Below are 13,862 nucleotides of genomic sequence, written 5' to 3'. Positions count from 1 at the left end.
CTGAATTCGTCTGGCAGAGGGCTTACCCTCAAACTCACATCAAAAGTAATCTGGGGCATCAGCCCGGAGTTTACTCTAAATCCTCTGTCCCCCTCTCTCTCTGCTCCTCCTTTGCTCATACTTTCTCAAAAATAAGTAAACATTAAAAAAAAAAACAGAGAGAGTGATCATGAACTTGTGTACAGCCAATCAGAAGCCTCAGTGCATTCATTATTCAAGTATAGACACATGGGCCAAACCAAACCAATTAAACCAAATCAAAACTAACTGGAGGGCTCCCACTTCAGACTCAAGGCTCTTTTCTCTCCAGACTTACAGCCTGCAGATTTGGGGTGGACAGTGAAGTCATGTACAATAGGAGAGAGCCTGCCTGAGAATGAAGCCAAAAGAAGGACAGAGACCAATCCCCGATGACATCATTTGAGCTCCTGGATCCAGGCTGAGTTTCCTCAGAATTTATAGTTCTATAGTAAACTCTCTGTTTTAATCAAACTCCTTTAAATTGGTTTTCCTGTTTGTCACTGAAGGGACCTCAGTGCCAGAATCAGAAATCAGCAAGACTATTAGGATAAAAAAGAACAAAGACTCAGTCAGGAATCCAGTCAGATCTGGGTCCATATTCCGGTGTTTATCCTACCTGGCCAACACTAAGCAAGAACTTTGGCTTTTTCTCCATTACAAAAGGAGAACTACAGCTCTGAATTTAATGGAGAATAAAGTCACAAAGTAATATAAAGCATCCAGGCTACAAGAATAAAATCACAAAGTAATATAAAGCATCAAGGTGGTAGCTCCAAGGTAACACTCATTATTCAAATGTTGTGAGGTCCCTTAAAAAGTCACTGGAAGTCATTTTCAGTTCATCCTTTCAAGATAGCATTATAATAAAGAATAAAAAATAAAATTACTTTTCTGGTCTACCTACAGATGGTTACAGATTAGTAAAAAAACTGTGCAGGATACAGAGTTGAACATATTACCTCTTCCCAATTTTAGTTTTTAAGTGACGTCCTAACAAAAATATTTACCTTCAAAGTATATACGCCCATTCTACCTGGAACCTTATAGAAGATGCCCTCTTCACCTCGGGAGTTTGTGTGCAACATTGCATTCAGGCATGCAAGAGGGGAAGTCCCACTGCAAAGGAAAAATAAAAAAAAGAACAAGAGGAACACAATGATTAGTTTCTGTCTCTGAGTATCCTACATGACACTGACTTAAGATAAAACTAACTGATCAACATCATTTCACATAAACATATTTTATAAACTATAATATCAACCTACAGAAAGGATGCCATGGAGAAATGGATGTAAAATTTATCCCCGTGTATCTAAAGAAAAATTAATTCTTTAATTTTCTTCATCCTGATGCAGTAGCTAACATGCAAGAGAACATGTACCTCACAGGAGTTATTACAAATATATTTTACAAATACTGTAATTCACTTACAATTTTGTCAATTTATACCTCCATAAAGCTAAAATTAAAAAAGAAAGAAAGAAAGAAAGAAAGAAAGAAAGAAAGAAAGAAAGAAAAAGAAAGAAAGAAAGAAAAAAGGGAGCACCTGGGTGGCTCAGTTGGTTAAGGTCCAACTTTGGCTCAGATCATGATCTCACGGTTCGTGAGTTCGAGCCCTGCGTCAGGCTCTGTGTTGACAATTCAGAGCCTGGAGCCTGCTTCGGATTCTGTGTCTCCTTCTCTCTCTGCCCCCTCCCCGCTCACACTCTGTCTGTCTGTCTCTCTCTCTCAAGAATAAACATTTAAAAAAAATAAATAAAAATTAAAAAAGGAAAAAAAAAAAAAGGTTCTCCTTCATTTAGCAGAAGTTTTCACAAGCTTTACATGTCCAGAAGTAAAACGGGGGGGGGGAGAAAGAACACAAATATAGATTCAAACAAACAATATTAATAAAAAACCATATATATATATATCTATCTCCATGCACACTGATGCAACAGACTGAATCTGAGGTGTGAAAGAACACATTTATATGGTCTCATATTTATTTTTTACATTTTTATTGATATAATCGACATATATTACTCATATTAGTTTCAAGTGTAGGACACAGTGATGCCATATATATATGTATATATATATATACATATATATATACATATATATATAAAATGCAATAGTCTCTTGTACTTAGATCTATTACAAGATCACTTAAAGAGGTAAAGTAGGCTTTAGAACATTTATCTTCTTTGTAACACCTTGGTTAAATGTTTACTAATTTCAGTATACATTCACCAAACCTCTAGAGCTTTAGGTATATAATAGATTATCTGTAAAAAATATAAATATAATACTTTCCTTTCTGTTACCACATTTCATTTTCCTATCTTTTTGTACTTACCTAACAAATAGCAATATAATAGATGTGTGACATCCTTAATTTAAAAAGGTTTTTTTCCTCCTAATACCTGAGCTTATTTGTACATTTCCAGCTGTTCTCTCTCTTAATTCTCTGTTGGTACCACTGAAAAACCCAAATAAGCCTAATAGAAGAGGCTGCTAGGTATCTTGGAAATACCTAAAGAGTTGTCTATGGGGGAGAGCAGGACCATGGGTCCACTGTCTTCTGGTAGTTATGAAAGTGTTGAGGGTCAAAAACTGTTAAGAAGATGGAGGGCAACCAAGAAAATTTAAAAAAAAAATTTTTTTTTTCCTGAAGAAAGTGTTGAGACTCTCCAGGTTGATTTTCATAGTTATGTTTACATAATTTGGAACTTCCATCTTAAAAACACATATACTGCAGGGCAACTGGGTGACTCAGTTGGTTAAATATACAACTCTTATCTCAGAGTCGTGAGCACAAAGTTCCACGTTGGAGCCTACTTAAAACACACACACACACATACACACACACACACACACACACACACACACACACACACACAATTCAATTCTAGTCAGAATTCCAAAGTTTATATCACATAAATATATAAGAAATTTCTGGGCGGGGCACCTGGGCGGGTGGCTCGGTCAGTCAGGCGACCATGAGTTTGGCTTAGGTCATGATCTCATGATCTTAGGCCCCAAGTCGAGCTCTATTGACAGCCTAGAATCTGCTTGGAATTCTCTCTCTCGCTCTCTTTCTAACCCTCCCCTACTTGTGCTCGTGCTCTCTCTCACTCTCTCTCTCAAAAAAATAAATAAACTTAAAAAAAATCTCTGGGCAAAAAATGATGGGAGACTTAAAAAGATATTAAAATGTACTGTATGCTATTATTATTGAAGTAATATGTTTCTAAGACAAAATAAACAGGCAAATGAACACTCTAGACTGTTGTTAAAACAAAACAAAATACAGAAACAGCTAATAAATGTAAAAAGTGAGATTTTTGTTAACTGTACAATTCTGTACCTATCTGTATGATCTGTGTAGTAGGAAGGAGACAGGCTCATGACATGGTCACCTGTGGTTTGACTACCTAGCATCTATCTATTCCCTCTTCTGAAGACAATACCTAAAATTTCCCATGAAACATTATTCCTCTCCCACTCTCACACATGTGGTTGAGACAGATTCAATCCCCTGTGCATCACAGGTGTAAATTCAAACTGTTAAACCATGATTCCTGGTTGAAAAAGCCAATCAGTTGAAAAAGCACCCCCATTCCCCACCCCACAGTAACAGATTCAGGAACAGACACATGACTTAATCAGGGGCAACAATCCTAGGAGCTATTTACTTGGGCATTTAAGAAAAGAAACTCCCTCTCTTCCCCTTAGCAGTAAGACGAAGTAATGCCTAAACCTTTCAATCATGTGACCATGAGGAAAGTATCTGGATTTGGGGTAAACAACACATAGGACAGACAAAGGAAGGGTTGGATAAGGATTATAGGGAAAAATACAACACCCAAAAAGGCACTGAATTGACGAAAGAAAAAAAAGGAAAACAGCAATAATTTTAGCAATGTTACTTTTGCAGTTCTATCAAGCCTTGCCTTAAGCCGATCCTACCTTTGGAACTGCTGAGATTTTAAGTCAAAAGCAACCAAAAGAAGTGTAAATAAAATAGTTTATGTTAAGTAGTGCTGGCATAGCATGTTATTCATCTGGGGACACTAATTTTCACAGCATATGCACAACATTCCAAACGGATTAAAGGCCAAACTGTAAAAAAATAGGAGATTATTAAAAGGAAAATAGTGTATCACTGCAAGATAGATAAACCTTTCTAAATAAGAGAGAAAAACCTAAAAACCACAAAAGAGAAACAATGATTAAATAAAAATAAACATCTCTATGTAGGAAAAAAAATAAGATCAACCGAACTGTAGACAGTATATGAAGCTGAAAGGAGTAACTGTGAAACAAATGGCAGACAAAATAATGAACAGTCCTACAAGAGCTGCTTTTAGGAAAACACAAACAACCAATTTAAAAAAGTGGATAAAGAGGGAGCCTGGGTGGTGCCATCGGTTAAGCATCCAACTCTCGATCTCGGCTCAGGTTGTGATCTCACAGTTTGTAGGTTCGAGCCCCACATTGGGCTCTGCGCTGATGGTGCAGAGCCTGCTTGGGATTCTCTCTTTCTCTCTGCCCCTCCCCAGCTTGTGCTCTCTCTTTCTCTCTCAAAATAAATAAATAACTTAAAAAAAATTTTTTTAAGTGGATAAAGGATATGAGTAAGTGATCATAAAACATGTATGTAAATGGCCTATAGAACACTTAAAAGGAAGCCCAAACTTCTTAGTGATCAAAGGGGAAAAAATTAAATCAAGATACCGTTAATTAGACTGGAAATCAAATGAATCCACATCTAAGTTAACAGTACTGTGCTAACATCAATTTCCTGGTTTTGATGTTGCACTATGTTACCACTGGAGGAAGCTGGGTGAGGTATACATGGGATTACTTTCCCAGTTTCCTGGGAGTCTATAATTACTTTAAAACAAAAAACAAAAAATCAAATGAACTGATAAAATCCATTGCTGATAAGGTTATGGGCAAATGAGTACTCTTAAAAGACTGTTGGCAGAGCTAAAAATTACCACCTTTCCCATCCCTTCTCAGTTCTATCTTAGGGAAGTAACATGGAAATTTCCATTGAAATGAAAAAAAAATTAGGGCCCACTGATCCAATAATCCCACTTGTATCCATCCTATAAAAATAAGGCCACAAGGACTTACGGCCATATATAGGAGGATTATATCCAGCATTGTTAAAAGTGTCAAAGCACTGAAAATGGCTTAAAGTTCATTAATAAGGAAATGGTTGGCCATGTATTAGTACAGTAACCAACAAGACATCAATCAGTAACAACTACATTAATAGGGTGTCTGGTTGGCTCAGTCAGTAGAAATTGCGTTCTTGATCTCTAGACTGTGAGTTTGAGTCCCATGTTGGGTGTAGAGATCACTTTAAAAAAATAAAATCTTAAAAAAAAATAAAGTACTTTAAGTCAGAGAAAGAAACAAATAATGTGATCTAGGATCTAGTACCTAGAATCCAAAACACAAAAACAGAAACAAAACAACCCAAACCAAAAAAACTCCTTAAAGGAAAACCCAAGAAATGAAAGTAAATGATACACATCTGGTGAAAAGATGTGGTAAAAGTCTTAAAAACACCATCATAATATTTTCCTTGCAAATCTGGGTATAATTTTCCTTTAAAGGAAATAGGGAAGTTCTGAATAACCCACAAGATATACAGAATACTATACTAATTAAAACAAAAACTTAGATTTGGTTTCAGGAAAATACAAAAAGTCAGAAAATCCTGGCAGAGTTTATTTTTAAGAATAATGAAGCAATGGCAGAGAAGTATAAAAGGCTACACTTCCCATGATGGTAGTAATAGATCTTCAAGGAAAATAACTCCAGAATTATATAATTAAATAAAAGAACTGAATAATTCAAAGAAATAGGTTCCATGTGAATGGGCGATAAAAGCCTGGTACTCAGAAGATCAATACCAACGTAAAGTGAAGTTTAAGTACAGTATGAGGTAAGTCCTGACACCTGAAGCAAGAACACCTCAAGAGATTACATAATTCATGAGACAATGCAGCTTCTAATTTTTCTTACCCATGCTCAAGAAAGTAGAGTTGGGGAGGAGGGAAAGGAACACGTGCTATAATTTTGTGCTGAATCTACCTCATGTAAAGGAATACAGTAAGATGTTTCATACACAAGTCCCCAAAATAGAAGTAACTTCAGTTATACTGCCAACGGCCTTATTTAGTTCTCTTTGCAGGAAGAGTTGTAACTCAGCAGTATTGAGTAGGGCTGAAAAGACCTGAGGTTTGTAATTACACTGCTCAGGTGAAACATTACATATAGAAACTAATGAAAGGAGGCATCACCATGTGGCAAAAAAAAGCCAGACATATATTCACACTCATCTGAATACAGATCTGAGAGTGGCCACAGGCAAGTCACTTTAAATGCCCTTAATCTTCATTGTCTCCTCTGTAAAATGGGGGTAATACCACCTACTCTGTAATTTGACTGCACAGATTATAGGTAATATATATAAAGTGTATGTCAGAGAAGAGATTCACTAACTGTGGTAATGACCCTAACGGCTTGCTCCCCCACTCCAGTCTCATAGTATTCCAGTGTTCCCTATCTCAAGAGACAGTAAATTTACCTTCACCCCCATCAATTCTCCACTCTGAAGCCAGGGTAAAAGTTTTAAAAACAAATATGATCATGCCACCTCGCCTAGCTTTAAAATTCATCCACGATATCACAATGTCTTAGAGTCAAGTCCAGAATTATTTTTGTTAATATATCTTTTTTGAAAGAATGCAAGTGGGAGAGGGGCAGAAAGAGGGGGACAGAGGATCCCAAACAGGCACTGCACTGACAGGCTGACCGCAGCAGGCCCAACGTGGGACCTGAACTCACAAACTGCGAGATCATGACCTGAGCCAAAGTCGGATGCGCAACAGACTGACCCACCCAGGTGTCTCCCAAGTCCAGAATTATTAATACAATCTGGCCATGATCATTTTCCCACACCCTCTGCTCCAGCCTACTCAAGCACAACACAAATCTAATTGTGAGAAAACATTAGACATAACCAAACTGAGGGACAGACTACAAAACAGGTGGCCTGAGTTCTTTAAAAATGCCAACGTCGTGAAAGACAAAAATTAAAGAACAGCTCCCCAGTTAAAGGACTATAAAGATACATGAAAAAAATGCAAATGTGTGATATCCTGAATTAGGGTATCAGTGGAAGAATTACCAAATCCGAATACATTGCGTTCGTTAGCTTGTAATATTATATCAAAGTTAGTGTCCTGATTTTGAGAGTTACATTGTGGTTATGTAAAGGAATGTACTTTCCTTTAGAAAACACACCCTGAAGTGTTTAAATGTGAATAGGGCATTAAGTCTACAATTTAATCTGACATTTCAGAAATACAAATTAGATAGATATAATGATAAAGTATAAAATGTTAGCATTTGGGAAATTTGGGTAAAAGTTAAAATTCTTCCTACCACTTTTGCAAATTTTCTTAAAGTCTGAAATTAATGTGTCAAATAAATAAAAAGCTAAAAACATGCACTGTGTATGAGAAAAGCTATGGAAACAATATGGACCAATACAAAAGTATCAAGTACTTATAAAAGCTACAATATGATTAATCTCAAAAACCACATACGATTCCATTTATATGAAATATCTAGACATGATCTACAGACAAAAAGTAGATTAATGCCTGGCAATGAGAACTTCTATTAACTGTATACGTGTATGAGGGATCTTGCCGGGGAGATGGAAATGTTCTAAAACTGCATTATGCTGATGGTTGCCGAACCCAGTAAATTTACTAAAAATCATTGAGCTGTACACTTAAAATGGATGAAGTTTATGTTACATACACCATACCTCAATGAAGTTGTTTTGTTTTTGCTTTTAAGTAGGCTTCCCACCCAGCACGAGCCCAGTGCAGGGCTTGAACTCATGACAAGAGTCAGATGCTTAACCAACTGAGCCACCTAGGTGCCTTCAGTAAAGTTGTTTTAATCTGGTTTCTCATTCATTCAACATTTACAAAGCAGCTATTCTGTAACCACAAGGTAGTAAGTGCTGGTGACATAAAAAAGGAAGCAGAAGTTTCCATAAGTACACATTCTTACATTTTCATGAAATAAATGAATAAATAAATAAATAAATAAATAAATAAATAAATAACAGAACTGGCACTGAGCAGAGCCAGATAATATGAGGTCTTCATTTCCTAGTGCGTGCACACACACTATAGGATCATTTAATTTATGATTAACTGATATTTCCCTCCCACCAGAGAGACGAGGCAAGTTGGTGCAAATTTTAAATGTTTAGTAATGTAAAATAATGTACCATATTTGCAATTTTGCTATCAGCACAAGAACTGAACACAATCAGGGGCACCTGGGTGACTCAGTCAGGTAAGCGTCTGACTCTTGATTTTGGCCCAGGTCATGGTCTCACGGAGATGGAGCCCTGTGTCAGGCTCTGTGCTGACAGGCTTTGTGCCTGCTTGGGATTCTCTCTGCCCCTCCCCCGCTGGCATGCATGCATGCTCTCTCCCAAAATAAATAAATTTACATTAAAAAAAAGAACTGAACACAATCAGAAACAGCTATATATAAAATTTACCAACTCAACCATTTCTGTGTGTGTGCACTTCACTTAAATAAATTCATACCACTTACACAACCAACCTCTAGAACTCTTATCTTGCAAAACTCAAACCCTATGCCCATTAAACACCTCTCCATTTCTCCCCTACATCCAACCCCTGGCAACCACCCTTCTATTTTTTGCCTCTATAAACAGTAAGTGGAATCGCACAGTATTTCTCCTCCTCTGTCTGGTTTATTTCACTTCGTACAGTGTCTTCAAATTTCATCCATGTTGTAGCATATGTCAGAATGTCCTTTTTTTATTTTAATGTTTATTTATTTACTTGTTTATTTTGAGAGAGAGCAAGAGAGCATGCGCAGCAGAGTGGAAGAGGGGCAGAGAGAAAGATAGTGAGAGAATCCCAAGCAGGCTCCATGCTGTCAGCACAGAGCCTGACTCAGGCTTGATCCCACGAACTATTAGATCATAGCCAGAGCCGAAATCAAGAGTGGGATGCTTACCTGAGTCACCCAGGTGCTCCAGAATTTCCTTCTTTTTTAAGGCTGAATACCAGTCCACTGAATGTATATGCCACATTTTGTTCATCCATTCATTCATTAATGGACATCTGGGCTGTTTCTATCTTTTGCCTATTGTGACTATTGCTATTATGAGTATTGCTACAAAAATATGTATTCAAGTCTCTGCCTCAATTCTTTTATGTGTATACCCAGAAGTGGACTTGCTAGGTCAAATAAAATCCTCAACTCTTACTCATTCTTTACCTTATTTTCAGTTTATGTAACACCCACAGATAAAAATCAGGTAAATCTAGGGGCACCTGTGTGGCTGAGTCAGTTAAGCATGCGACTTTGGCTCAGGTCATGGTCTCGTGGTCCGTGAGTTTGAGACCTGCATCAGGCTCTGGGCTGATAGCTTAGAGCCTGGAGCCTGCTTTGGATTCTGTGTCTTCCTCTCTCTATGCCCCTCCACCACTCACATTCTGTCTCTCTCCCTTAAAAATAAATGAATATTTTTTAAAAAATGGGGGGCCTGAGTGGCTCATTTGGTAAAGTGTCCAACTTCAGCTCAGGTCATGATTTCACAGCTTGTGAGTTTAAGCCCCATGTCAGGCTCTGTGCTGACAGCTCAGAGCCTAAAGCCTGCTTTGGATTTTGTGTCCCTCTCTCACTCTGCCCCTCCCTCGCTCATGCTCTGTCTCTCTCTTTCTCTCTCTCTCTCAAGTATAAATAAAACATTTTAAAAAATTAAAAAAAAAAAAAAAAGAATCAGGTAAATCCACAGATTGACAAGGAGCTTCACAGGTCATCTAGCCCATTTACTACAGATGCTTAGAGCTCCTCTGAAAACATCAATAGGTAATTGTCCAATCTTTTGCACAAGCATTTGAGGTGGTGGAGGCTAACTATGTCCTCAAGCATTTCCGATCATTTATATTCTTCCTCAAGCTTAGCCAAGTGTGTCTTCCCATAACTTCATTTTTAGTCTTGATTTTATGCTGGAAATCAGTGGCTATCACAGTGGAAAAAATCTGGGACAATCTTTTCTTTCCTCTTTGTTTTTTTCTGTACTGTGAATTTTCCAAAATGACCTTGAAATAATTTATCTTTGTAGTGGGGGGAAGAAGTTTACCATTATTTCTTCATTATTCCATAGGACAATCCTTCCAGTACTTTAACACTCTTCATAAAATCCTAAAGTCTATACCTTCCCATATTTGTGGTTCTCTCCTCACTGGCATCCCCTCCTGCAACCAATTTAAAGAAATTGAATAAACTTTTACTGTTCATCCTCAAAATTCTCCAATATCCTCCAGTATTTATTATGCTCATTTCAAGCCTTTGATAAAGAGCTTTAAGAGACTTCACCAGTGTAGGGGCGCCTAGGTGGCTCAGTCGGTTAAGCATCGACTCTTGATTTTCGCTCAGGTCATGATCTGGCAGTTCCTGAGTTGGAGCCTTGCATCAGGCTCTCTGCTGTCAACAAGGGCCAGCTTTGGATCCTCTGTCCCTCTCTCTCTCTGCCCCTCCCCTACTTGCGCTTGCTCACTCGCTGGCTCTCTCTCAAAAATATATAAACATTTAAAGAAAAAAAGAAAAAAACAGACTTCAACAGTCTAATTTATTTATTCCTACTGATATTTCCCCTTGTAATAATTTACCCATCCTAATTTCTAATCTCAATCTCTTGTTCATTTTTCTGTACTCCCTCCTACAGAATAGGCTTGTCAAAACTAGGCCTCAATTAATCAGCTTCCTTATCTCTGACGGAACTATTACACACTCTATATTTATCCTTCAAAGCTCAATCCCTTGAATTTCAATAGGATTAAATAACAGACTCAGACTTCCAAGGTTAAAAGATATGTAGAGTCATCTAGTTCCCCAGATACTTGAATGCCCTATTTCAGCTTAATTTTAAATATAAAAAGATAATAAACATAAGAATCTTTCACTCAACTGATACACTTATGCACATATCTATACAGACACAGATGCACATGCACAGTAATGATTATCCACATACGAACTGAAAATTTAACCTAAGTAACTTGAAAACTAAGGATGAACTGATTTTTATGGCATGCTTACCTGACAGAGCACATAGAACAAAACAGAACTCAGCAGAACCCTTATGTTGAAAAACAGGGAGTTTAGAAATCACTAAATTAATAAATAACCTTGGTAGGTTTTTAAGTCACTGGAAATTTTTGTATTCTTAGAAACCCTTTCATTAAAGTCTTTTGTTTGCTCTCCCTTGGTCATGTTATCAGCAATTCTTCCAACAAGAAATTCATTTGGGTAACAACGAATCTAACTTTTAAAAAGGAAATAATATTGGGGCGCCCGGGTGGCTCAGTCAGTTGAGCTTCCAACTTCACCTCAGGTCATGATCTCACAGTCTGTGAGTTCGAGCCCTGCATCGGGCTCTGTGCTGAAAGCTCAGAGCCTGGGGCTGCTTCGGATTCTATCTCTCCCTCTCTCTCTGCCCCTCCCCCGTTCATGCTCTGTCTTTCTCTGTCTCAAAAATAAATAAACATTAAAAAATATTTTTAATAAAATAAAATATAAATAAAAAGGAAATAAACATAAATGTAAAGTTTTTCAAAGTAGCATGTGACGCATCCATACTTTAATGAATTAGTTTCTTCAAACTATTTTCCTCCCCAAACACACCATGAAACAAATGGGAAAGGATCACTGGACAGCTGAAAAGGTACTGAGGGAAATTTTTAAACAGGCATTTTTGGAGAAGCCCTTTTGGGATCCCAAAATGAAAGGTCTGGATTAGCAGAGTAGCCAAAGGGCATAAAACAAATAAGAGAGTAATCTAGGACTAGCATGGAGGTGGAGGTCACAGAAATAAACACAGACTCTGAAAAATGTGTTTTGTATACTGTTTACACTCTCATTTTTATCTTTCCATTTTTGACTTTTTCCCCTACTACTGTTTTCTCAAAAGCATGGTTTGTCCAGTACCAGTAAGATATAAGCAAAACCATTTCACCAGAGGAAAAAAAAAGAAAACAAAAAAAAGAGCCAATGATTCTGTTTTATTTTAAAGTAAATAAAGGGGCATGTGGGTGGCTCAGTCAGTTAAGCTTCAGCTCAGGTCATGATCTCGCAACCCATGAGTTCGAGCCCCGTGTCGGGCTCTGTGCTGACAGCTCAGAGCCTGGAGTCTGCTTCGGATTCTGTGTCTCCCTCGCTCTATGCCCCTCCCGCGCTCACACTCTGTCTCTCAAAAAATGAATAAATGTTAAAGCAAAATTTAAAGTAGGGGCTCCTGGGTGGCTCAGCTGGTTGAGCTCAGTTGGTTGAGCGTCCGACTTTGGCTTAGGTCATGAACTCGCCGTATGTGAGTTTGAGCCCCACATCTGGCTCTGTGCTGACAGTGAGAAGCCGGCCTGGGATTCGCTCTCTCTGCCTCACCCCTCTCATACTCGCTCTCTCTCAAAATAAATAAACATTAAAAAAAAAAAAAAAAAAAAAAGACTCCTTTAAGAGCCTTACTCCATCTCCTGATCCTACTCAAAAGAAAAAATGAGGCAGCAGAAGCAGCACTTACATTTTGGAGTCAGACAGATGTGGATTCAAGTTTTATCACTAACTAGCTATGTAATTTCTTACTGCTTCAATGTCTTTATCTATGAAATAAAGACTTCAGAGGGTTTAAAATTAAATAGATCAGGGGCACCTGGATGGCTCAGTCAGTTAAGCGTCCAACTCTTGATTTTTGGCTCAGGTCATGATCTCACAGTTCGTGAGCCCGCATCGGGCTCCGCGTTGATGGTGTAGAGCCCACTTGGGAGTCTCTCTTTTTCTCTGCCCCTCCCCCGGCTCACCCTTGCTCATTCGTTCACTCTCTCTGAAAATAAATAAACTTAAAAAAAAAAAAAGATTTAAAAGATCATATGCATAAAGTACCTGACTCCTATCTTAGCCGGTGGCCATTTCCACTACTGATTAACTAAAGCATCTTGCTTTTCAATCTTACGAGAAATAACATAATAAAAAGAAAATATAGACTTTAAGAGAAACACAATCTTTCTAAGAAAGGTCACTCTGTAACTATTGCATATAAAAAAATACCAAATGCTTTTATTTCAGCTGATCAGGATGCTGACATGTCTTAACTGGCTGGGCCAAGTTCCTAAAGAGCATGTCTCTGAACTAAAGAGGTGTGAAGGGCTGCATATGAGGACATACTATTTGGAGTAAAACAAGTATTAGCGAAGAAAACAGAAACTAAGAATAGAATACTTGTCATTATAAGCTATGGACATAGTTCTGAAAGAAATAAGCTGGAGAGAGATTAAAATTCAACAGATTTAAGTATCAAAAAACAATCTGTTGTGATTTTGCATCTTTGCAATATTTGGTATTTTTTGTTCATTTAGCAATATAGTTTATATATCTAAACAGCCAAAGCTATTTATTACAATTATTTTCTGCTTTTGAACGGAACTCTCAGTCTTGGCATAGCCACTTACGTCAAGATTCAGAATTCTTTTTTTTTTTTTTTTTAAGTAGCCTCAACATGGGGCTTGAACTCATGACCCCAAGACCCAGAGTCACATGATCTATTGACTAAACCAGGCAGGCACCCCAAGATTCAGAATTTTGAAGTAGTCAGTTGATTCATTAATCTTACTAATTTCTAGCATTTTCCAACTCACAGAAGTAACTTAAGAGTTATGGTAAACCTTATACAATTAAATGGTTTTAACTGCAAATGAGCTTCCCTCAAACTTAAA

General features: G+C 37.6%; 1 protein-coding gene across 5 annotated transcripts in view; it reads right to left on the bottom strand.

Moving 5' to 3' along the window:
* ASXL2 (ASXL transcriptional regulator 2) overlaps positions 1-13,862 on the bottom strand; it is a 125,877-nt gene that overhangs the window by 49,045 nt on the left and 62,970 nt on the right. For all 5 annotated transcript variants that reach the window (XM_042982342.1, XM_042982344.1, XM_042982341.1 and 2 more), the window contains one exon: positions 1,029-1,137. In XM_042982342.1, the coding sequence (XP_042838276.1) occupies positions 1,029-1,137 (109 nt within the window). The remainder of the gene's footprint in view (positions 1-1,028; positions 1,138-13,862) is intronic.

The sequence above is a fragment of the Panthera tigris genome, chromosome A3 (assembly GCF_018350195.1).
Source record: "Panthera tigris isolate Pti1 chromosome A3, P.tigris_Pti1_mat1.1, whole genome shotgun sequence".
NCBI classification, from domain to species: domain Eukaryota; kingdom Metazoa; phylum Chordata; class Mammalia; order Carnivora; family Felidae; genus Panthera; species Panthera tigris.
Note: the sequence above shows the minus strand (reverse complement) of the source record. Positions and strands in the feature narration are given on the sequence as shown.